The sequence below is a fragment of the Oryza glaberrima genome, chromosome 1 (assembly GCF_000147395.1).
Source record: "Oryza glaberrima chromosome 1, OglaRS2, whole genome shotgun sequence".
NCBI lineage: Eukaryota > Viridiplantae > Streptophyta > Magnoliopsida > Poales > Poaceae > Oryza > Oryza glaberrima.
The window spans coordinates 6412559-6435846 of NC_068326.1; the positions used below are offsets into that span (position 1 = coordinate 6412559).

At 45.8% G+C, this 23288-nt stretch overlaps 5 protein-coding genes across 8 annotated transcripts; 2 read left to right on the forward strand and 3 right to left on the reverse strand.

Moving 5' to 3' along the window:
* Nucleotides 1-384: 384 nt before the first annotated feature.
* On the forward strand, nt 385-4109 carry LOC127760676 (probable LRR receptor-like serine/threonine-protein kinase At3g47570). Its single transcript, XM_052284967.1, has 2 exons — nt 385-3350; nt 3713-4109. The coding sequence occupies exons 1-2, from the start codon at nt 386-388 to the stop codon at nt 4054-4056; spliced, it is 3309 nt and encodes a 1102-aa protein (XP_052140927.1). The 5' UTR covers nt 385; the 3' UTR covers nt 4057-4109.
* Nucleotides 4110-4245: 136 nt separating this feature from the next.
* LOC127760680 (uncharacterized) lies at nt 4246-7693 on the reverse strand. The gene is made up of 3 exons (XM_052284975.1): nt 7394-7693; nt 6237-6328; nt 4246-4999 (listed from the first exon to the last, which is right to left on the reverse strand). Exons 1-3 carry the CDS (start codon nt 7562-7564, stop codon nt 4600-4602), a joined length of 663 nt encoding a protein of 220 aa, XP_052140935.1. The 5' UTR covers nt 7565-7693; the 3' UTR covers nt 4246-4599.
* A 2399-nt stretch (nt 7694-10092) lies between these two features.
* On the forward strand, nt 10093-13514 carry LOC127760677 (pentatricopeptide repeat-containing protein At5g25630). Its single transcript, XM_052284968.1, has 4 exons — nt 10093-10425; nt 11111-11244; nt 11354-12328; nt 12407-13514. The coding sequence occupies exons 2-4, from the start codon at nt 11146-11148 to the stop codon at nt 13259-13261; spliced, it is 1929 nt and encodes a 642-aa protein (XP_052140928.1). The 5' UTR covers nt 10093-10425; nt 11111-11145; the 3' UTR covers nt 13262-13514.
* Nucleotides 13515-13800: 286 nt separating this feature from the next.
* Nucleotides 13801-16717, reverse strand: LOC127760678 (uncharacterized). 3 transcript variants are annotated; one of them, XM_052284971.1, is made up of 4 exons: nt 16632-16717; nt 14973-15563; nt 14533-14718; nt 13801-14427 (listed from the first exon to the last, which is right to left on the reverse strand). In XM_052284971.1, exons 2-4 carry the CDS (start codon nt 15495-15497, stop codon nt 14149-14151), a joined length of 990 nt encoding a protein of 329 aa, XP_052140931.1. In that variant the 5' UTR covers nt 15498-15563; nt 16632-16717; the 3' UTR covers nt 13801-14148. The 3 variants fall into 3 exon arrangements, with proteins under 3 accessions (XP_052140931.1, XP_052140930.1, XP_052140929.1); XM_052284970.1 differs by lacking the exon at nt 16632-16717 and adding an exon at nt 16485-16565; XM_052284969.1 differs by lacking the exon at nt 16632-16717 and adding an exon at nt 15973-16237.
* Nucleotides 16718-18239: 1522 nt separating this feature from the next.
* On the reverse strand, nt 18240-21713 carry LOC127760679 (hydroxyphenylpyruvate reductase). Of its 2 annotated transcripts, none has more exons than XM_052284972.1 (2): nt 21098-21700; nt 18240-18956 (listed from the first exon to the last, which is right to left on the reverse strand). In XM_052284972.1, the coding sequence occupies exons 1-2, from the start codon at nt 21527-21529 to the stop codon at nt 18438-18440; spliced, it is 951 nt and encodes a 316-aa protein (XP_052140932.1). In that variant the 5' UTR covers nt 21530-21700; the 3' UTR covers nt 18240-18437. The 2 variants fall into 2 exon arrangements, with proteins under 2 accessions (XP_052140932.1, XP_052140933.1); XM_052284973.1 differs by lacking the exon at nt 18240-18956 and adding an exon at nt 19158-19881 and having other exon boundaries at nt 21098-21713.
* Nucleotides 21714-23288: the final 1575 nt, after the last annotated feature.

Here is a 23288-nt window from a genome sequence, read left to right on the forward strand (position 1 = left end):
ACACTGAAGAAGATTAGAAAGGATTATGAAAAAAGAAATTGACATTAGATTAGCTGCCGTGCAGAGTTGTAGGCAATCATTGGTTGGCGTTGATGGACCGCGTTGGTTTGATACAGCCAATGAAGGCTGTTTACCAGCAGTCCTGCACACAGATTTTGGGTCGATGAATTGGTCATGCGCCAGTCAACGATACTACACTGAAAAATGGAAACCCTGAAGAAATTGTTGTACAGCTAACTATAGAAAGAGCCGTTAATCAAAATGAGCTACTCCTACATTGCCGTGTTGACCCGGCAAAATTGCCTCGCTGCCTGTACATACATATATATGTCGTCGTCTCTCACGGTGATCAGATTAATTGGGCATTCAATTCGTGCATGCAACCATGGCCGCCGCAGCCATCAACGTCACGCCGGAGTTGTTGATCATCTCGCTGACAGTGACAGCCCTTGCAGCAGGTGCCTCTTCTTCTCCATCTCCATCCATCAACAGCAGCAGCGGCGGCGGCGCCGCAGCCGACCTCGCGGCGCTGCTGGCTTTCAAGGCCCAGCTCGCCGATCCTCTCGGCGTCCTCGCCGGCAGCTGGACGACCAACGTCTCCTTCTGCAACTGGGTCGGCGTCTCCTGCAGCCGCCGCCGCCGGCCGGAGCGCGTCACCGGCCTGTCGCTGCCGGACGCGCCGCTCGGAGGGGAGCTCACCGCCCACCTCGGTAACCTCTCTTTCCTCTACACCCTCGACCTCACCAACACCAGCCTCGTCGGCCCCGTCCCCGCCGACCTCGGCAGGCTACGCCGGCTACGGAGTCTCCTCCTCGGCGACAACCTGCTATCGGCTGCCATCCCACCCGCCATAGCCAACCTCACGATGCTCGAGCTCCTTCACCTGGGCAACAACAACCTCTCCGGGGAGATCCCGCCCGACCTGCTGCACGGCATGCGCCGCCTCTCGAGGATCGCTCTGCACATGAACCAGCTGACCGGAGACCTGCCGCCGCTTCTGTTCAACGGCACGCCCTCGCTGACGTTCGTCAACCTCGGGAACAACAGCCTGACGGGCGGCGTACCGCACGGCGTGGCGTCGTCGCCGTCGTCGCTGCCGATGCTCGAGTACCTCAACCTGCGCGGCAACCGCCTCGCCGGCGCGGTGCCGCCGGCCGTCTACAACATGTCGAGGCTGCGAGGGTTGGTGCTCTCGCACAACAACCTGACAGGGTGGATCCCGACGACGAGCAACGGGAGCTTTCACCTGCCGATGCTGCGCACATTCTCCATCAGCTCCAACGGCTTCGCCGGCCGGATTCCGGCAGGGCTCGCGGCATGCCGATACCTGCAAACCCTGTCCATTTCGTCGAATAGCTTCGTGGATGTCGTGCCGGCATGGTTGGCTCAGCTGCCATACCTCACCGAGCTTTTCTTGGGTGGAAATCAGCTCACTGGCTCTATCCCTCCTGGTCTCGGCAACCTCACCGGTGTTACCTCGCTGGACCTCTCCTTCTGCAACCTGACCGGTGAAATTCCTTCAGAGTTAGGCCTTATGAGAAGTCTCTCAACTCTGCGTCTCACATACAACCAGCTGACAGGTCCAATCCCAACTTCTCTTGGGAATTTATCGCAATTATCTTTCCTAGATTTGCAGATGAATCAATTGACTGGGGCAGTGCCAGCAACACTAGGCAATATCCCAGCTCTCAACTGGCTCACTCTGTCACTGAATAATCTAGAGGGGAACCTTGGCTTCTTGTCTTCCCTTTCTAATTGCCAACAAATTTGGATCATTACCTTGGATTCAAATTCTTTCACCGGGGATCTCCCCGATCATACCGGCAACCTGTCTGCGCAATTGAGTATATTTTCCGCGAGCGAAAATAAGCTAACAGGTGGGCTCCCATCGTCACTGTCAAATTTGAGCAGTCTTGAACAGCTACAACTTCCTGGAAACCAGCTCACTGGGCCAATCCCAGAATCCATCACCATGATGCCAAATCTCGTAAGGCTAGATGTGTCTAGCAATGATATCTCAGGCCCTATCCCGACTCAGATTGGCATGCTCAGCAGCTTACAGAGATTGGATCTCCAGAGAAACAGATTATTTGGCTCCATACCAGATAGCATCGGCAACCTGAGTGAATTAGAACACATCATGTTGTCCCATAACCAACTGAACTCAACAATACCTGCAAGCTTCTTCAACCTTGGCAAACTGGTGCGACTAAATCTTTCTCACAACTCCTTCACTGGTGCACTACCAAATGATCTTAGCAGGCTAAAACAAGGTGATACAATTGATTTATCGTCCAATTCTTTGCTTGGAAGTATCCCAGAATCATTTGGACAAATCAGGATGCTGACCTACCTAAATCTATCGCACAACTCATTTGGAGACTCAATACCGTACTCATTTCAAGAGCTTGCTAACTTGGCAACATTGGACCTCTCCTCCAACAACCTCTCTGGTACCATACCAAAATTCCTTGCAAATTTCACATACTTGACAGCCTTGAATCTGTCCTTCAATAGGCTAGAAGGCCAGATACCAGATGGTGGTGTTTTCTCAAACATTACGCTACAGTCCTTGATCGGGAATGCTGCATTATGCGGTGCTCCACGTCTAGGATTTTCACCATGTCTTCAGAAGTCTCACTCAAACAGTAGACACTTCCTAAGATTTCTACTTCCAGTTGTCACCGTAGCATTTGGCTGTATGGTTATTTGCATTTTCCTAATGATCAGAAGGAAAAGTAAGAACAAGAAAGAGGATTCAAGTCACACTCCAGGCGATGACATGAATCATTTGATAGTCACCTACCATGAGCTCGCTCGTGCCACCGATAAATTTAGCGATGACAACTTATTGGGGAGTGGGAGCTTCGGAAAAGTTTTCAAGGGCCAACTGAGCTGCGGTTTGGTGGTTGCGATAAAAGTTTTAGATATGCACCTGGAAGAAGTGGCCATTAGAAGCTTCGATGCCGAATGCCGTGTGCTTCGCATGGCTCGGCACCGGAACCTGATAAAGGTACTGAACACCTGCTCCAACATGGAGTTCAGAGCACTGGTGCTTCAGTACATGCCCAATGGCAGCTTAGACATGCTCCTGCACTCTCAAGGCACAAGTTCTTTGGGGTTGTTGAAGAGGTTGGACATCATGCTAGATGTGTCGATGGCGATGGAATATCTTCACCATGAGCATTATGAGGTTGTCCTACACTGTGACCTGAAGCCTAGCAATGTGTTATTTGATGAGGAAATGACGGCGCATGTGGCGGACTTCGGCATCGCAAAGTTGCTACTGGGTGATGACACCTCAAAGATCACGGCAAGCATGCCTGGAACATTTGGGTACATGGCACCAGGTACTAATATAATACTCCATCCGTATTTTAATGTATGATGCCATTAACTTTTTTAACAAATGTATGATCATTCGTCTTATTCAAAATTTTTGTGCAAATATAAAAATACTTGTGTCATGCTTAAAGAACATTTGATGATAAATCAAGTCACAATAAAATAAGTGATAATTACATTTTTTTAATACGACGACGGATCAAACGTTGATAAAAAAAAGTTAACAGCGTCATGCATTAAAATATGGAGGGAGTAAATTTTAATTTCCATAAACCCATTGACTGACTGGAATATATCATCATGGAGATTACTTTTGTTAGATTATCAATCATGCTTAAAAATTTTTGTTTCTGAATTTCCTGAGCAGAGTACGGATCACTCGGAAAGGCGTCGCGCAATAGCGACGTGTTCAGCTTCGGAATCATGCTCCTTGAAGTCTTTACTGGAAAGCGACCCACGGATCGTTTGTTCGTTGGAGAAGTGACCATTAGGCAGTGGGTCAATCAAGCATTTCCAGCGAAGCTTGTTCATGTTCTGGACGACAAGCTACAGCTAGATGAGTCTTCTATCCAAGACCTGAATCACCTTCTTTTGCCAATATTTGAGGTTGGCTTGCTCTGCTCAAGTGACTCGCCTGACCAGAGGATGTCAATGGCCGATGTTGTGGTGACACTGAAGAAGATTAGAAAGGATTATGAAGAAAAAAATTGACATTAGATTAGCTGCCGTGCAGAGTTGTAGCCAATGATTGGTTGGTGTTATTGATATTATGGTTTTGTTTGCTTATGCTATAGAAGAATAGCGTCAGCGGCAGAGGATTTATACAACATTTTTGCCTACTCTTCTTTAAATCTCATCGACTTTATATGCATGTTAGTTGTTGAATTCAGTGCGTTCAGCTGCTTTGGAAGCACATATTTCAACCACATGAAGTTACAGAATCGCTTGTACAAACATTCAGAGATACAGACACAAGTAGAACAACTTGAGCAATATTTTCCTTGGCATTAAACATGAAACAAATCTCTACACAGATATTGATGCTCAGCTCTGCTTGGTACTGCAATTGCGCTTAAAACAATGGCTACCATAGCAGCAAGTGTTTCTCTTTTCCAGTGTTTTTTTCATGGATCAGCCAAAGCATACGAAGGTTGATCCAAATGACAGAAGACAAATTTTCTGGGATGCCCGGTGTTTTGCCGGGTGATGTTACTGGATCCAGGACCATGTCGAAAGGACCGTGCCTGATCCACATCAAACCTTGCCCTTCTGGCCTTCGATTTTCTGGAATGATGTGAACCATTGCTTCCAAGGTGCATCTCCTTGTTGATCGATCCACGACAAGAAGCAACTGTCTAAGAGGCAGAACAGGTTCACGTAAAGGAGCTGATATCGCACAGGAATGAAGCGGAAATTTGCGATTTGCACAGCTGGCCAGATGGTTCCCCCTAGAACTAGAGCAGGAATGAAGTCCCTCTTCACATCATCCTTCACCTGCTCTACACTCCTTCCTGATGCAAGACCAACATATGAGAAGAACAAGAGAAGATCTACTGGTCCAAATAGGAGACCATCCGCAGCAACTTTTGACGCAACAAATTTGAAGGTCTTAGGCTGGTATCTCCTCAGGATGAAGCGATCCAAGTATTCATACCTAGGTGACAGAAACAAGCGCAAGTTATATGCCAGCCTGTTGTATAAAATTGCTTCAGAACAGGATTCTCATTTTTAAGCAAAAGCATATTTGTTGGAAGCATGGATTTCACAATATCCCAGGTTTTGCATATGAGTAGACTGCAACAAATAAGTGAGAGGAAACCATAGAATCGCCATTCATAACAAAAACAAACACAAAAATGTAGGGCAGGGCAGTAGAAGTCCATCAACAAGTATTATTTATATTCAATTATTAGCTTATTTCACAAAAAAGGATGCATATGATCATGTTATTAATTTGAAGTTTTGTATAGTATGGCGTACTATAGAAAGAAATGCACTGTTAAGTGGTCTCAAATACCAAAATCTTCCCAGTTGAAAACCTTGTGGTCAATTAAAATGTAGAACACTAACCACAAAGCGGAGCAGATCAATCACGAAATGCTCTCAAGAGAAGAATATTTTACAGTTTAACTACACATACGTAATGAATGGTAAGCATGAAAAGGCAAGAAATTGTGACATGGTGAAAAACAAGTCTATGTTGAAGTGGATAGGTAAGCACACAAATGAACATAAACATGAAGCGCAGCTGCAGAGTGCATCAATATCTACTTAACTCCAAAAGATGATGTATGCCCCTTGCGTGACACAAGATTCAGTAAAAGAAGCCACTGGTAGCACACAGCACACTCATAATGGATGACTATAGTGTGATGGCTTTCTTATATTATGTTAGAAAAAGATGCATCAGTTCATCTAAAAAAAAGCACAGCAGTTCTATAAAGATAGCACCCACTGCATCCAATCTAACCCACCATTCGATACCCACCACAGTGAATATCGAAACTTAAAAGAACTAAAAGGACCTAGATATATTCAAGCAAAGCATCTGATATTTAACTATCTTCAGTTTTTCATAGTTGGAACCCATTGATACTAATACGATAAAGCAACATTCATATCATTCTCTAGATATGACAACCTAAATGGAAAAGCTCAGTGCAGGATGGAGATTATGTCTTCCATGTCACCTATTTTTCTCTTTTCCTTAATCTACACCATGTTGCTGGTTGGGACTGGGAGAGATAAAGTCTGCTAGCAGATTTTCAGTTGTTAATGGGTAAAACCTCCAAAAAGTTCTTGCCAATTTATGACCATAAGAAAGGAATCCACAAACAAAATTGACCCTAACACCATCTGTTCATGCTCAATATGAAAAGGATGGAACTAACCAGTAATGTCCAACTGGTCCAACAAAAGCAAATCCAAATGAGCTTGTGATGCCCACCCTCTTCCAATCAATTTTGAACTCTTTATCTTTATCCTGAAAAGTGACAAATATTCAAATTGTAGAATGAGGAAACCTCTTGGAAGGGATGGTAAGAAATAATATAAGGTTGAAAGTGCCCCTGGACCACTTGTAAGGTGTCCCATAGTTCAAACAAAATCCATGTCCGAATTCCTTAGATTTCCCAATCTCTTAGCTGAACAAAGGCACCATGAACAGCAATAAATATCTTGTTTCAACAAACTTTCCTGTTCATAGCAACATAACCAACTCTTTAGCTGCCACCACATCAATTCCGTTTACCAAAAAAGGTAACCAGAAAAGTACTTCTGACCCTGCTACCATAGGATAGAACCGTGGTTGGCTTTGATACATGATCCCATCTAAACAGTGGTTTAACGATTACCAAAAGAATATTTCATTCACTGAAATCAAAATATTAACTGGTCAGCTATTTAGGGATTAACCACTGAACTTCCTATGTAGTAGAGGCAGTGACCAAATCAAGCTCACCGCCTATCTGATCTCGATGCTGAAATAGAAAATACATCTAAAGCTACAGGATTTGAGTATGACACTGTTACCTAAGACAAACCAAACATACCAGGCCATTTTTAGCAACAGAAAAAAAATCATGTCTCCCTACCAGCAGACGACTCGATTGTTCTCAAACCACCCCGACGAAACCACGGTTCCGCAAAGTAGATCCTAGGGCTCCAAGCAGGAGAACATCAGCCCAAAATTGCACCATTTATGTCACCAAACCATCGTTATCACGGCCGTTCTCCACCCAAAATATTCCCAGTCCTTTACAGGGAAGCTCACCGGCCAGAGAACAAATCCGGCCATTCCCAACATACAGGAGTTGATAACTTGCATAAGTTTTTGAGATACTATTTCGATTCACCTACACACCATCAATCGATTAGACAACCCCTACGCCCTAAAATCCCACCTTTGCTAGGTTATCTCCACCTCCAAGCTCCCAGCCAAGGAAGAGGAACGGCTAACAACAACATCTCAACGAGTCCGCATCCACGCACCACAGGAGAATCCAATCCTCAGATCACCTAAAGGTTGAACAGATAGGAGATTGGCTACCTCGGGAGGATTCTTGGCGTGGTGGTGGTGGGAGCGTCCGGGGGCGGAGTAGTGGGTGACGGCCTGGGCGCCGATGTCGCCGAGGCCCCAGAGGATGCCGGAGCTGACCACCTGCGTGCGCACGGGGTGGGTGGCCAGGCACTGCTGGTACCACCGCCATAGCCGCCGCATCCCCACGGGGGAAAGAGGAGGAGAGAATTGGCGACGGCGAGAGGAGAGAGGAAAGGGGAGGGCGTGGGCGTGTCTCCCACTCTCTTCTTTTTTGTTCTTTGTGTTTTTTTTTCTTTTTTCTTGTGAATTTTCAGATTAGGGTTTGGTGGGAACCATGGTGGTTGGAAACTTGGAATGGAACAATTTTTAGGTGCGTCAAGCTAGTCAGATTAGGGGGTTTCCGAGATAGGAGTGCAAGAGTTCAGGTCAAAGAATACAGTTTTAATGCACATGTGGATGGAATATTGAACATTTCAAGATTCTATATGAAAATTAATTTAGTGTACCTCCAATGATTTTGAGGGTGGTGTAGTTTTTTTTTTTCTAAAAGAAGATATGGAAATTATATCTAAAGTAGTGAAAGCACTGAGCTTTCATAAAACTTGATTAGACCACGTTATCAGAAAATTATAGAATGTGAGATGCAGCAAGCTATCCAATAGTCACCATCATATCTTAAATGGATCTTAGGAAATGTTAGTCAAATAGTCCTATGGGCACTCGTAAATCTGCAATAGCATGTAAAAGTTTTTAACGGTTTTTTTTAATAAGTATAAACTAAATATATGATTTGCAATCGCAAAATAATAATGAACCCCTTTATAGTAAGAGAAAAAAAATACTTGACCAAAAATTATGACTATTGCCTTAATTATAAGCTATAAATGTATACGATCCAATACTCTCATATTGGAAGGAAAGCTGTGAACTTCGTAGTAACTATTTAACTCTAATTTTAAACCTTCAAGAGAAAAATACTACCAGCTAACTCAAAGCTCTGAAACTACACACATGGTATGTCACTCTAACAATAGGTCATAAACTCTAACGCTTATTACTGACTTCAAAACACACGCGCGCGTGCAGTGTGTGCGCGCCCGAGCGTGTGCGTGTGTGTTTAGCGACTTAAAAGACAATGTAAAAAACAAACTGCGATGAAAAAAAATTAAAATCAACTTTAAAAATTTGTTTATTAATTTAAATTTTGGCTATGACTGGTAGGCTGATATGTTGATCAAAGCTCTTTTGGGACGCGAGATCTAAAAGCACAGTACCAGTAAAAATGCATAAATAGGATCCACGTTCTAACATAATCCTTATAGGATTCCAAAACTCAGGAATAATACAGAGTAGGTGTTTGGATGGTTCATAGAAATAAAAATAGGAATACTAGGGTAAATTCTTTGTGCTAGAGAGAAAGAAAGAGGGTGCATTAGACTTCTTAGAGGAAAATAAAAGGGTATTTGATCCATGCCACTGCAAACATGTCATTTTAGATAAATGCTATTACAATTCATCGTCATCAACAGGCCAAAATATGTCATTGGACACCGACCGCGATGTCAACAGGCCATTGTCGTCCCGACCCATCCTGACTAGACAACGGGTGTGGCCACGTTTGGGGGGGAGAGGCGATAGAGGGGATGATGGAGGCCGAGAGGTGGTGGAGAAATGGAAAAAAAAAGGAGGGGGATAGAGGAAGATCAATCTGCCGGGTGGGTCCCACATGCAGATGAGAAAGATGGAAAACATGACGACGGAACAATCCTAATTTTATAAAATTTCTGTGATATAGATATGAATAGACGGATTGTAATGATATTTATCTGAAATGGCATGAATCGAATTAATCCAAAATAAAACATGAGGTATGACTCATGCTTATTTTCGATTTGAATGGAGGTATTCTTTTATTTTAAATAGAAGAAAAGAAGTCAATCCATAGAAAATTTGACGTCCATATTCCTTTGGTCTAAAGAGCCTCGTATGAAAACTTTCTTGAGATTTTCAAAAACCACCAATCCAAAGGAGCCCGAAAGTTAAAACAAATGGTAGTCAAAATTTATAGCACTTCACAAGTATGTTAGGAGTTGTATTTGCGGGTGTACACGGGTGGTGTTGGGTATGTCCGTGTGTGCATGTTGTGTAATAGAAAAAATTCCACCCATAATTAGAAATTGACAAGTGCAATGACAAGATTGGTTACTACACTACCATGTGATTTTTAGGATGTTCACTTTGCTACCATTTTAACCTTTTTTTTGGCAAAGTTACTAAAAAAATTGGGCAAATTTAGTTTGCTGCTAAATTTTAGTAAGTGCATATGAAATCTTGCCAAAATTTTGGTAACCTTATCAAAATTTGGTAATACCAAAATTTGGTAAGGTTGAAAATGGTAGCAAAGTTAAGGCCTTTGTTAGCTTTGCGTCGTTTTTATACCGGCCCGCCTGCACGTTGAAGTGAAAAGAGCTAGTATTAGCTTTGGCTCGATCAGATCCAACGCTGCGTCAGGTGAGCGACCACAGGGTGTCCCGTCCCGATCCAACGGCCACGACCGGGGCCTCGCGGGATCGGACGCCTCCCGGCAAACCGCGCCACGCGGCCGCACCGGAGCCTCACCCAACCGGCGACGCGACGCTCCCTCGGCGTCCGGTCCAGTTCGCCCCGGCAACGGCGCCAACCGCCAAAGCGGCCGCGCTTCCCCCGCCACCCGTTTCGCTCCTCACCGCGGATAAAGCGCAAGCCACCACTCTCCCCTAGCTCCCTCCCACCTCCAAACCCAAGAAAAAGCTCCACCGGGGACAAAAAGCGGGACGCCGCCTGCGCCTCTCGTTCTTCCACGTACAGCGACGGCTGGCTGGCCACGCGCGGCGTGTGCGTGGACGGGGGGAGGGAGGCACGAGGCAGTACACTGACCACCACCAGCTGCAGCTGCAGCCTGCAGCGCAGCTCGCTCTCCTTGGCCAATGAACGCTCGCTGCTGTGCTGCCAGTAGCTAGCTTCTTCCTCCTCCGCCGCGCCGGCGCGCGGCGGATTCTCAGGTGAACGCGCACTCTCGCTCGCTCGTCTTCTCTACCGGGCTTCGTCATGAATTAGCTTCTAGTCTTATCTCTCTCGTAGGCAGTTTCTTGTCGACTGACGCTCTGCAACTGTTTTTTTTTTTTTTTTTTACTTTGCTACGTGTATAAAATAATTCTGTTACTATAATCTGTGAAAATAATGGAATTTCTACACTTGGATTGGTTTAGGCTTCAGGATAAGGCCGGTTTTATATTTCAGATCCTGAGGTAATTTTGTTTCTGTTGTCTTCCTTTTTTTTTTTTTAGCTCTGGTAGTTTGACTGTCCATCAACTGCTTTGGCCATTGGATTTGTTAATACAACACGTGTTCCATGAAATCTGAAGATGATGTTGATTATCATGACCCCTAAAATTCTGTAAAGGATGTTTTCATTGTTAGGAATTTAGGATGCCCCTTGTGAAATGCGTCCTTCACTGTGGAAATGGATCAGAGAAATATCACATTTTGCTCTTAACAGCTTTCCAGGAATATGCAATTCTTTTGGTTTTAAAAACAAACAAGAGTAGGAACATCAATTTCTTCTATACACTCCAAATGCGTGCATGTGTTTCTTGCTCACTGACTGCACTAGTGTAGTATATGTGTTGGGGACTTGCTGAAATTGAGCTCAATTCTGAATTCTAAAATTCTAAAATTATGGTTCAGGTTGAGGAGCTGGCTGACAGAAGCTTAGTACCACCATGGTAGACAACGGTGTGCAGCTCACATTGACCTCCACTGTCAAGACCAATGGCAAGATAAGAATCAATGGAGAAGTGCTAAACGGATCACATCTCAAAGTATTCTTTTTCATATAATTGCACCTCGTTTGTTTCATCCTTGTGCCTGTCTACCTGAGAAAACGAAGAACACTTCCATTGATTTCTGTCTCTGTGTGTGTGTGTTCAGGAGAAGCACGAAGCTGGCAGCAATGGCGCCCTGCACCCATCGAACGGGCAGGCCAAGCAGCCGCCGTCGCCGCCGCCGCCGCCGCCGCAGAAGCAGAAGCAGAAGCAGAAGCTGCTCTGCACGACGTGCGGCAAGGGGCACACGTGCCAGGCGGTGATCGCCCGGACGCGGCAGATGCGCGCCATGATCGACGCGAGGAGGCCGCACCAGGCGCACTCGGCGTTCCGCCACCTCGTCGACGACGGCCACCGCCCGTCGCTGGTGACGTACACCACGCTGCTCGCGGCGCTGACGAGCCAGCGGGCGTTCGACACCATCCCGTGGCTGCTCGCCGAGGTGGAGGACGCCGGCCTCCGCCCGGACTCCATCTTCTTCAACGCGCTCATCAACGCCCTCGTCGAGGCCCGGCGGATGGGCGAGGCGACGAACACCTTCCTCAGGATGGGCCACTCCGGCTGCCGCCCCACGGCGAGCACGTTCAACACGCTGATCAAGGGCTACGGCATCGCCGGCCGCCCCGAGGAGTCGCAGCGGGTGTTCGACATGATGGCCTCCGGCGGCGCCGGCGGCGAGGCGGCGGTCAGGCCGAACCTGACGACGTACAACATCCTCGTCAAGGCGTGGTGCGACGCCGGGAGGCTGGAGGAGGCGTGGCGGGTGGTGGCGAGGATGCGCGCGTCGGGCGCCGACCCGGACGTCGTCACGTACAACACCCTCGCCAGCGCGTACGCCAAGAACGACGAGACGTGGCGCGCCGAGGAGCTCGTCGTGGAGATGGCGCAGCAGGCAGGGCTCCGCACCAGCGAGCGCACCTGGGGCATCATCGTCGGCGGCTACTGCCGCGAGGGCCGCCTCGGCGAGGCGCTCCGCTGCGTCCGCCAGATGAAGGACTCCGGCGTGCTCCCCAACGTCATCGTCTTCAACACCCTGCTCAAGGGCTTCCTCGACGCCAACGACATGGCCGCCGTCGACGACGTGAGCTATCATCACAAAACAATAACCAAGAACACTAAACGAAATCGAGTTTTCATCTGCGATCTTGTGTTCTTGCAGGTTCTTGGGCTGATGGAGCAGTTCGGGATCAAGCCGGACATCGTGACCTACAGCCACCAGCTGAACGCGCTGAGCTCCATGGGGCACATGGCCAAGTGCATGAAGGTGTTCGACAAAATGATCGAGGCCGGGATCGAGCCGGACCCGCAGGTGTACAGCATCCTCGCCAAGGGCTACGTGCGCGCGCAGCAGCCGGAGAAGGCGGAGGAGCTCCTGCGCCAGATGGGCCGCCTCGGCGTCCGCCCCAACGTCGTCACCTTCACCACCGTCATCAGCGGGTGGTGCAGCGTCGCCGACATGGGCAACGCCGTGAGGGTCTACGCCGCCATGCGCGACGCCGGCGTGCGCCCGAACCTCAGGACGTTCGAGACCCTCATCTGGGGCTACAGCGAGCTGAAGCAGCCATGGAAGGCCGAGGATGTGCTCCAGATGATGCAGGACGCCGGCGTCCGCCCCAAGCAGACCACCTACTGCCTCGTCGCCGACGCGTGGAAGGCCGTCGGCCTCGTCGAGAACGCCAACCGCGCGCTCGGCTCCTCCTCCTCCTCCGGCGACCTCCTCGACGCCGACGACGACGAGGAGCCCTACTTCCCGGACAACCATGGCGACGACAAGCTGCAGAGCTTCGAGAGAACCAATGGCCATGCCAAGAGTGACGCGTCACGATCCATGCAGGTGACAAGAGCTTCCATGAGCTTGAAGACGGCGAGGTCGTCGTCGCCGTCGCCGTCGCTGCTCCGGCGATCGTGCCGGCTTCCGGTGAGATCCACGTGGCTTTGCAGGAAGCAGCTTCAGATGCAGTGTGGAGTGTATGGCCAGAGCATCAGCTCACTGAAGATGGTGTTCCTCAGTTAGAGGAGGCCATCTTGTGTTGTTGCTCAGTAAAAAAGAAAAATGTACACTGGCAAGAACCTGTCAATTACAATTCTTACTATTTCTCAACACACATTGGATGATTTCTGCTGTGCCAAGAACTCGCTTCAGATGTCTCCAAAATTTTGGAAGGAAGACTGGGAAATATGTTTATGTAAGATAGCAAATGTATGTTGATCATGGACAGCTTGTTTTCCAAAACACTGATGATATATGGTATGTCTAGTTCAATGAATCAGGTTGTCATTGCTGAGGACAGGAAGAGAACTCAAATTGTTGAATGATTCTGTGAAAAATTTGAAGATGTAGAATTAGAATGAAACTCTGTTCAGGAGATAACTTCTTTTTTCCACCTTCAATTTCTTTCTGAACCATTTCATTGATCTATGAAACTAACAGAGGATATTGTTTAAAACCAACTTCTAAATTAGTGTATAAAAACTTGTCGCAAAGCGCAATGACATGTAACACTGATAAAACGACATCACAATATGTTAGCAAGAGATATCAACATGGCAAAATTGGAAGATAAAACTACTGCTTATTTTCTTGTTTGCTCATGTCATGAAGGACCTAAATATCTACTCCCTCCGTCTCACAATATAAGAGATTTTGATTTTTTACATGTAACGTTTGACCACTTGTCTTATTCAATTTTTTTTTGCAAATATAAAAAATAAAAAGTTATGCTTAAAGTATTTTAGATAATAAAGTAAGTCACAAATAAAATAATTAATAATTTCAAAAAAATTTGAATAAGACGAGTGGTCAAACGTTACAAACAAAAACTTAAAATCCCTTATATTATAGGACGGAGGGAGTACATGATCACAGCCCTTATTGAGATTATAGAAGGCCAAGGCACTGCATCAGGTGTAACTACAAGCACTCTGGGTAAACCTAATCGGCTTGGAGCTACCGGAATCGATAACCACCGGGCATTTCACACGCTTTGTGTGTGTCACCCTCACAAGCTTACCAATCACATACCCTCTAGCTCTTACCACCAAGTCTAGAGTCAGTGGCACAGCACCTCCAGCATTCGACAAGGCGAATGTTTCTCCAGCTCCATATAGAGGGATCTTCTCGCCATGAACGATCGCCGAGGCGACATGATGGCTTGACCTTGGCTGGTAGAACTTCTCCAACTGCAGAGCAGCAGGATGAATTGAGCTTAAGAATGTGGTTGTAGTTCAATATGGAAAAGGAAATTGCAGTACAGAAATTCTGGTGCTGAAGGTGCTAGCTGCTACCTGACCGTTGGCGATCGCGATTTGCGAGAACAAGATCTGAATCGATGTCGAAGAGACATGAATGCCGAACATCGTGGAAGGGTTGTGAACATTTATCTGCAGAGAGCAGTTCATTGTCACCAGCTTTGTCGGCACCCCGGTCCGGTCTATACCTTCTCCGGCATAAAAGTTCCCCACTGTCAAGCTCTGAAGAAACACAGAACAAACTCTTAGTACAATGCCACTAGAATCAGACAAAAGATCAGTAATAATTTAACAAGTTCAAAAACCATCACAAACTCATTATGAATTTGCGTTCTTGAAGAAACACAAAAACAAACACTTAGTACAATGCTACTAGAATCAGACAAAAGATCAGTAATAATTTAACAAGTTCAAAAAACCATCACAAACTCATTATGAACCTGTGTGATTTGGATACGAATTCAGTGATAATATACCTTGACAAGAACTCCAGGTTTGTAATGGCGAGCGATTCCCCAGACGATGAGGCAGACGAGGGTGAAGGCTAGAGCAAGAAGCGAGAACCGGAAGGCGAGGACGCAGCATCTGGATGGCTCATAGCCGCCATCATCGTCGTCGTCGAACTCGTCGTACGCGCCTTCCTCCTCCTCGTCGATGATGGCGTCGACGTCGCGCCACCCCTTGGCGCCCAACCGCCTCCGGCCGCCGCCGCCACCAAGCCTGCTCCTCCCGGACGCCGACCGGAGGTTGCCGGAGAAGCGGCTGGCGGAGGAGACCCTGGAGTGGCGGCCGAAGGAGGAGGAGTGGTGCGACGGCGAGTCGAGAGGGCTGTTGTTGTACACCGGCGTGGCCTGCGTCGACGGCGACTTGTCGCCGTCGTCGTGGGAGTCGCGCGACGGGCTGATCTGGACGTAGTACGCCGCCGCCGCCGCCTTGGGCGACCGCGACGGCGACGACGTCGCGAGGCTCGTCATGTCGGACTCCGACGTCGCCGGCTTCATCCTCCTTCGCAAAGCTTAGCTTCGCGGTCTGAATCCGATCGAGTTTAGCTCTTGCTGAAACTGAACCTGCAATTTTACCAGAAGCATCTGAAGATGACAACCTGTTGAACCTATCTGAAGAAGAAAAAGCCAATATCTTCTTCAGCATGAGCTGTAGACCATATTCAGTTTCGATCAAACCTACTTTTGTTTGAATGTATGAAACAGTCGTGTACAAGACTCAACTGAAAAAAGAAGAAGAAAAGAACCAACTGTACATCTCTATCCTAAGAGCAGTTCATCCTAGAAAGATTTATTAGAGGAAGAGAGAAAACCCATAAGAAAAGAAACTGCAAGCATACACATTTTTGTCCATGAAGACGAAAGGCACATGGAGAACGTACCCTAAGGTTTGTGTTTGGAAATTTTCGAGAAAAAGAACAAGAATAAATAAATCCAAAACCGGAAGGAAAAGCTATGGAGCGTACAGTACCACCTTGCAATGGCAGATCTCTTCAAAATCTCACATTTTCGCTGGAACAAAGAGGTGCAATGCAAGCATGAGTCCCGAGAAGAAGAACCCGGCAAGAGACACATAGGACTAATCTAAATCTAATCTACATCGAATTTCGCAAACAGAAAAAGGAAGCAGAAAAAAGGGTGAACTTTTGCGTTGAAAATGCTGTCTGCAAAGCGAAGGGAGGACCATGCCACGTGTAGCATAAGCTCAACAGCGGACAGAAAAAGGTAGCACTGCTACCACCGATGCAGCAGATCTCGCCAAGTGTCACCACCACCGGACCTTCCTCCCCGGCAATTCTGTTTGTACAGAAGAAACAGGGCGCGTTTTTCTTTTTCATTTTTTTCCTAGTTGAAAATTTAGTGGGAAATGGGTGAACAAAAATACAAAAAGTTTGATCCGCATTCGCAACCTGATCACATAATAAAGCACATCGAGTTGAATACGGTGATCAAATCAAAAGGGACAAAAGAAGAAAGATAACCAACCTAGTTTCAGAAAACAATCGGATTGAGAAGGAAGAGGAAGAGAAGATTTGGGAGTTGTCGGGCAGAAACCATCACTTCCCCCCCCCCCCCCCCCCCCCGCACCGCTGTGATGATGGAAGTGGGGATTTTGGGAAGGCCGAAACGTACGGATCGAAACGAATGGGATTTGTGCGGTTGTGCCCCCTCGATCTCCGCCGCGCGAGAGGAACACGAGCGGAGAGCCAGAGAGGAAGAAAGGCCGGGGAAGAAGACGACGCTTTTGTCTCTTCTTCTTCTTCTTATTCTTCACCAGCGCCGGTAGCAGCCAAACCCTACCACTCGGAAGCGGCGGCGAGGGGAACAGACAGGAGCTAGCCAAGCCGAGTGAGCGAGAGAGACACGGGAGAGGAACTCGTGTGGCTGTCTCCCGGACCCTACCTTTTGACCATGCAACGCGTGGCCCCCACCTGTCGGTTAATCTCTTGGACGGTAATCCTTCCGTCCAAAAAAATCAACCTAGCATTAGAATATAAAAAAATACCTATGCGATGCTATTTTAATTTTATTGTTGTTATACGGTTTAGTTAAGGTGAAATGCACTGTGAGAATTTGCTTGGATATATACATTTTCTTTAGAAAATCATAAGCTGCAATTAGGAGTCCGATCGTTTCAAGTTAGCATGTGAGTTTTTCTAAAGTGATTTCTTATATGACTACTTCTATATTTTTAAAAGCGAATAAACTTAAAAACTGACTCAAATACGGATATGTATTTTCAAAAGAACTTAAAAACCGACGCATAGATGCATGACGTATCAAAATACCGGCAAAAACGTCTTTGATTTTTATAATATTAGAGATAATACAATTAATATGGATGTGAGTATGTTCAGATTCATATTCATTATATATGGTCCCGTCCGTTTCTCCTGTAGGAATTGGATGAAAATTTTCATCTTCGTGACACGTTTTTCAAACTGCTAAACAATGTATTTCATGTGAAAACTTTTTATATGAAAGTTGCTCTAAAATATCAGATAAATCTATTTTCAAGTTTGTAATAATTAAAACTCAATTAATCATACGTAAATATCACCTTATTTTGCGTAAAACACTAAATCTTCATTTTTATCTTCGTCTACACCACAAAAGAACACCACTGTGGATTAGTTTTTTAGGGATGGAAGGAGTATATACTAGTACTCCTATATAATACTCTATTACTCGGCCGAAAACATGCTAATCCGATGCTAATCCGACGCTAGAGTGCGACTGGATTTGCCCCTATGCAGGGGGCTTTTCAAGACACTGATTATTTGTTTCAACAGTGTGAGTTCTTCAAGGAAACGTGGGGCCTTGTCACTGCTGCCCAGGGTATCAAAAATAACCAATCTTATTGCTCCATTGCTGAATGGATGACATGCATTGTGCAAAATGAAAGCAAGATGGAAGCCAAGAGCTGAAGCCCCGGTTAAGACGCAGTGGCATATCTGGCTTCAAAGAAACGCATAAATTTTAGGGGGAGAAGAACCAGACACGCGAAGGACATCACACCAAATCATTCAAGATATTCGTGAAAGTAGCATCTGTGCTAGACACTTCGCAAAGAGGCTTTGGTCTCTAAGTAGTTGCTTACCGCTTCTTAATGTAATCGCTCCTCTGTAATCCCTGAATTTCTATTTCCCTCTAATATATTCGGCAATACTCTTGCCGTTTTCCTTTCAGAAAAAAAAATAATACTCTATTACTCTACCTGAAATAGCAGTGGCAATGCAGTTCCGTTTCAACCCAACACACTTTTCACATTTCCAATGACAAATATTAAATCGTTATTACTGGATCGTCCCAGACCGACCGTGTTTACAAAAAGGGAAAACAGATTTTTCACATCCTGAAACAGTACATACTACATTTTGTCGAATTGCAACTGCTTTGGAATCAATCAAATCAGAATCATCCAGTCACTCAATTAGCTCACACCACCTGCGTCAGCAGCGGCTTGCCGGCGACATGCGCCTCCAGGTTGCCGAGCACCAGGTCGGCCATGGCCGTGCGCGTCTCGTGCGTCGCGCTGCCCACATGCGGCACCAGCACGACGTTGTCCATCCCGAGCAGCGCCTCGGGCACGTTCGGCTCGTCCTCGAACACGTCCAGCCCGGCGCCGCCGAGCCGGCCGTCGGCCAGCGCCGCCACCATCGCCGTCTCGTCGACGTGCGGGCCCCGGCCGATGTTGATCAGCACGCCCCTGGGCCCCAGCGCCTCCATCACCTCCCGGTTGACGATGTGCCGGGTGTGCTCGTTCAGCGGGCACGCCACCACCAGCACGTCGCTGCTCGCCGCCAGCTCCGCCACCGACGGGTAGTAGGTGTAGCCGGGGTGATCCTGCTTCGTCCTCTGGTAGTAGTTCACCGGGCAGTCGAAGGCCTCCACTCGCTTCGCGACGGCGAGCCCGATCCTGCCCAGCCCGATGATGCCAACTCTCTTGCCACTGAACTGCAAAAAGGATAAACAAAAAACTCTTATCAGAAGATCATATCATGTTGAACATAGAAAGATGATTTTTGTTACAAGATGATGAGAGAGATAATAGGGTGATGACAAAACTGGGAAGAGTAGTATAGGCTCTGACAGAATGGAAAAATGTAAGCAGGAGAAACTGAGAATATGTGAATATATCATCCAAAGACAGGGAGATTCAACTTCTGGAACTGATCATCTTATTTGTCATGGTTGATTGAATGACAGCATAAGGCCGATAAAATGATGTCTTACAAAAGAGTGGCATATGTCCCTAATGATGGGTAAAATGAAGAACTAATAAACAGAACATAGAAAACTAACTGGGATTACAGAATGTAGTAGTGGTGGCACAATCATCCCAGACTTCTAACAGAAACAATCAGATGACTGGAGTGAGTAAAGGCTGATTCAATGCATGTGCCTCTAAATTTTGTAGAACTAGATCAGCCATCGCCCGGCATGTTTCTTCTGTGTCACTCCCCACATGAGGCACTAAGACAACATTATCTAACTCAAAAAGCTGCTCTGGAGCAAAGGGCTCATCCTCAAACACATCAAGGCCTGCTCCTCCCAAGCGTTTCTCAAGAAGCGCGGATATAAGCTCAGGTTCATCCACATGTGCTCCACGAGCAATGTTTATGAGCACTCCCTCTGGTCCTAGTGCATCAATGGCCTTACGGTTTACAATGTGATGGGTCTCTGGATTAAGTGAGCATGCTACGACGAGCACATCACAGTTGGCTGCCAGGTCAACAACATTTGGATAAAATTTGTACTTTGGAAATGGTTTCTCTGATCTTGAATGATAGCTGATTGGGCAATCAAATGCCTCAGCTCTTTTTGCTACGGCTAAGCCTATCCTGCCAAGCCCCAGAATACCAACTCTTTTACCACTGAACTGCAGAAAAATAAGAATACCAAGCATTACATTCCCACGAACGCACCAATTTATGCATAATGAATCGAACATTAGCAGATTAATCTTTCTTCTAGCTATATTGTCCTTCAGACAGTGCATCTGAACATAAAGTTTACTGTAATGCAATTTTAATTGAATGGAAAAATTCTCCAGGCACAATAACAGCAGCATATGCATAGTAAAACGGATGGACAAACTCTGGTAAATAGACTAACATCCTAATATATGACTGCTATCAGTGCGCCACTCAGTAAGAACCATCTGCAACCCAAAATTAGCACCCAGCATTATCAGATGAGTAACTGCTGAACACGTTGATTCTCTTTAGAACCATAGAAAATCACTGCAACTACAATCAGCAACAACCTGCTCGAAACAAGTTTAAATTTCAGCCAAATAAGATGCATTTCCAACTCACAAAAACGCATCCACCAGAGCTTTGAAACCATTTCCTAGTTGGTGCTTCCTTAGTTAAATAGTTCACATGGTACAAAAGAACGATGTTTGAATAATCAAATTAAGATTAGACTATCTGAGGAAGATATCTAATGATGTGAAACAAAAATTAGGGCCATATCTGATCAGGACCAACAATTTCTCACTTCCAGCCCTCCCTTTCTGGCTTCTTTCCTTCCATTCAATCGTATTTTCCACTGTACCCAATAGTACCCAACCAAACAGTTCGTGCTGTACAATCAGTTTTAGTGCTATATTTGCTTCGACTAAACCAAACTGTAAGGCCTTGTTTGGTTCCCAAAACAAAAACTTTTCACCCATCACATCGAATATTTGGGCATATGCATGAAGTATTAAATGTGGACAATAAAAAAAATAATTACACAATTTGCGTGTAAATTGCGAGACGAATCTTTTAAGCCTAATTGCGCCGATTTGATAATGTGGTGCTACAGTAAACATTTGCTAATGACAGATTAATTAGGCTTAATAAATTCGTCTCGCAGTTTCCTAGCGGAATCTGTAATTTGCTTTGTTATTAGGCTACGTTTAATACTTAAAATGTATGTTCGTATATCCATGTGACAACCAAACCTAAAAATTTTCCCCAACTAAACAAGGCCTAAATAAACTACGGATCAAACCTAAGAACTTTTTCCTTTGAGAAAGATTAAGCAAAATCGTAAATGGATAACACTAGTAGAACGGAAGCATAGGAATTCGGAAAAAACAAACCGACCCGAGTGGTGAGCGTGAAGTCGCCCTTGGACTTCCACTTGCCGGCGCGGACGTAGCGGTCGGCCTGGGGGATCTTGCGGAGCGCGGCGATGGCGAGGCCCACGGCGAGGTCTGCGACGTCGTCGGTGAGGACGTCGGGGGTGTTGGTGACGCGGACCCCGCGGCGGCGGCAGGCGTCGAGGTCGACGCGGTCGATGCCGACGGAGTAGGAGGAGACGATCTCGAGCGAGGGGAGGGCGTCGATCATCGCGGCGTCGACGCCGTGGGGGGCGTAGGGGACGACGGCGCGGATGGAGGAGGCGTGGGCCCGGAGGTAGTCGTCGCGGCGGTCGGCGGGGGACTCCCAGAGGCGGAAGAGGCGGCACCGCCGGTCCAGCTCCTGCTCCAGGTAGGCGTTCATCGGCGCCACCAGCAGCACGCCCAGGGAATCCATCGCTCGCCGCCTCGCAGTCGCAGTCGCAGGCGGCGAAGAGGAGGAGGAGGATTGGTGTGTGGTGGTGGGTCGCCGGAGTCGCCGGCCGTGGCCTATTTGGCGTTGGATTTGTTGCGGGCCGCGGGTTGCAACTTGCAATCGTGCCGGACAAAAAAAATGAGGTTCGTCAAACACTCGCCACAAGTCCACAGGACCACAACTTTCACAAATCTAGTACTACCTATTCCCTCCGTCCCCTAATATAAAATTTTTTTTTTTATATTTTACTTATACTATTTGACCACTCATCTTATTAAAAAAATTTATGTAAATATAAAAAATAAAAAGTTGTGCTTAAAGTATCTTAGATAATAAAGTAAGTCACAAATAAAATAAATAATAGTTTTAATTTTTTAAATAAAACAAATAGTAAAACAGTGCAAACAAAATGTCAAAATCCCTTATATTAGGGGGACGGAGGGAGTATACTCCATCCTACTATTCGAGAGCTAACTAATTTTTAGTTTCGAAATTTATTATCTCAAAATATAACAACTTCTTCATCAGTTTCGAAATTTATCTCAAAATATAACAACTTCTTCATCGGCATTCTCTTCTCAATCAACCGCAATCCTCCACCATTCAATTTTTCTACTTGCTTTCACTTCTCGACAAATCATAATCTTTTCTACCTATAAATCATAAACATTTTTTGGAAGGCACGGGTATTTAAAAAATAGATAGAGATAATTGAAGGAGAATTGTGATTGGTTGAGAAGAGAAAATAGGTAAAGAGAATAGTTATGATTGGCTGAGAGTAGATGGTAGGTGGAGAAATAACTTCATTTGGAACAAGTCAATGTGCTAGTATCTTTTAAAAATGGAGATAGTATCTTGTTAATAATTGTGTCTAACTCTAAAACTTGTTGGGACGGGTGTAATACTTTTTGTTTGTAAAAGGGACTTGATGAGTTGCTCACTTTGGATTAAAAGGTCTTAAATATCGAACCACACCATCAAGTGCTGGTTAAGAAATGAAAAAACAAGTGCTTGCAGTGGCAGAACTAGCATCACCATCGAGCTCGAACGACTAATAGCGTTTTTGAATGATCGGTTTATTTTTATAGGTATCGATGGTTGTTGACAATGAATAAGGCAGAGACGGAGCCTAGGAGGCCACCCGAGTTGCCTGGGAGCTATCTCCATCGGTAAGTGCTTACTCTTTTGATTCACAGGTTTCATAATATTGTTACGTTTCTCTCCTGTTTATTGTCCATCTTCCCCTCGCCCCCTGCATTGTATAAAAAAGTTCTCAAGATAAAAAATGATTAGTTAAAAAAAGACGCTCTTTTAGACCAAATTAACATCCAGCTTATTTCCGATGGTATATGCCAACTGTAATGCATGGGCATATTTCTAGTTGAGAAAGAAAAACAACTTTTTTTTCCCTCTGACCATTAATGTCTTCACTAATCTCATGCTAGTTACTTCCTCCATTTTACAATATAAGTCATTCTAGCATTTTCTACATTCATATTAATGTCTATTTAGATTTACTAACATCAATATGAATGTAGAAAATGATAGAATGACTTATATTGTGAAACGGATGAAATACTACTTTAAAAATGGAGCCGTCCTCATTTTATTTCCTCCTCTCAAGTACGTGTGTTCGTTCGCAAAAAGTAACCACCAGATCCAATATTGTATCATCAATCACCCGCCTAATCCGTCCCTAATTATATGGATGTGATCCTACAGCGTATGGACATGTAACTAG

Bases quoted from the DNA above. Each gene is read 5' to 3' on its own strand.
- LOC127760676 (XM_052284967.1), top strand. From the start codon at position 386: ATGGCCGCCGCAGCCATCAACGTCACGCCGGAGTTGTTGATCATCTCG. The intron at 3,351-3,712 runs GTACTAATATAA...TTTCCTGAGCAG, and splicing joins ATTTGGGTACATGGCACCAG to AGTACGGATCACTCGGAAAG.
- LOC127760680 (XM_052284975.1), bottom strand. From the start codon at position 7,564: ATGCGGCGGCTATGGCGGTGGTACCAGCAGTGCCTGGCCACCCACCCC. The intron at 6,329-7,393 runs GTAGCCAATCTC...GTCACTTTTCAG, and splicing joins ACGCCAAGAATCCTCCCGAG to GATAAAGATAAAGAGTTCAA. The intron at 5,000-6,236 runs GTTAGTTCCATC...TCTGTCACCTAG, and splicing joins GGACCAGTTGGACATTACTG to GTATGAATACTTGGATCGCT.
- LOC127760677 (XM_052284968.1), top strand. From the start codon at position 11,146: ATGGTAGACAACGGTGTGCAGCTCACATTGACCTCCACTGTCAAGACC. The intron at 11,245-11,353 runs GTATTCTTTTTC...GTGTGTGTTCAG, and splicing joins TAAACGGATCACATCTCAAA to GAGAAGCACGAAGCTGGCAG. The intron at 12,329-12,406 runs GTGAGCTATCAT...GTGTTCTTGCAG, and splicing joins ACATGGCCGCCGTCGACGAC to GTTCTTGGGCTGATGGAGCA.
- LOC127760678 (XM_052284971.1), bottom strand. From the start codon at position 15,497: ATGAAGCCGGCGACGTCGGAGTCCGACATGACGAGCCTCGCGACGTCG. The intron at 14,719-14,972 runs GTATATTATCAC...GTGTTTCTTCAG, and splicing joins AACCTGGAGTTCTTGTCAAG to AGCTTGACAGTGGGGAACTT. The intron at 14,428-14,532 runs GTAGCAGCTAGC...GCTGCTCTGCAG, and splicing joins TCGCGATCGCCAACGGTCAG to TTGGAGAAGTTCTACCAGCC.
- LOC127760679 (XM_052284972.1), bottom strand. From the start codon at position 21,529: ATGGATTCCCTGGGCGTGCTGCTGGTGGCGCCGATGAACGCCTACCTG. The intron at 18,957-21,097 runs GTCGGTTTGTTT...TCCTTTTTGCAG, and splicing joins ACTTCACGCTCACCACTCGG to TTCAGTGGCAAGAGAGTTGG.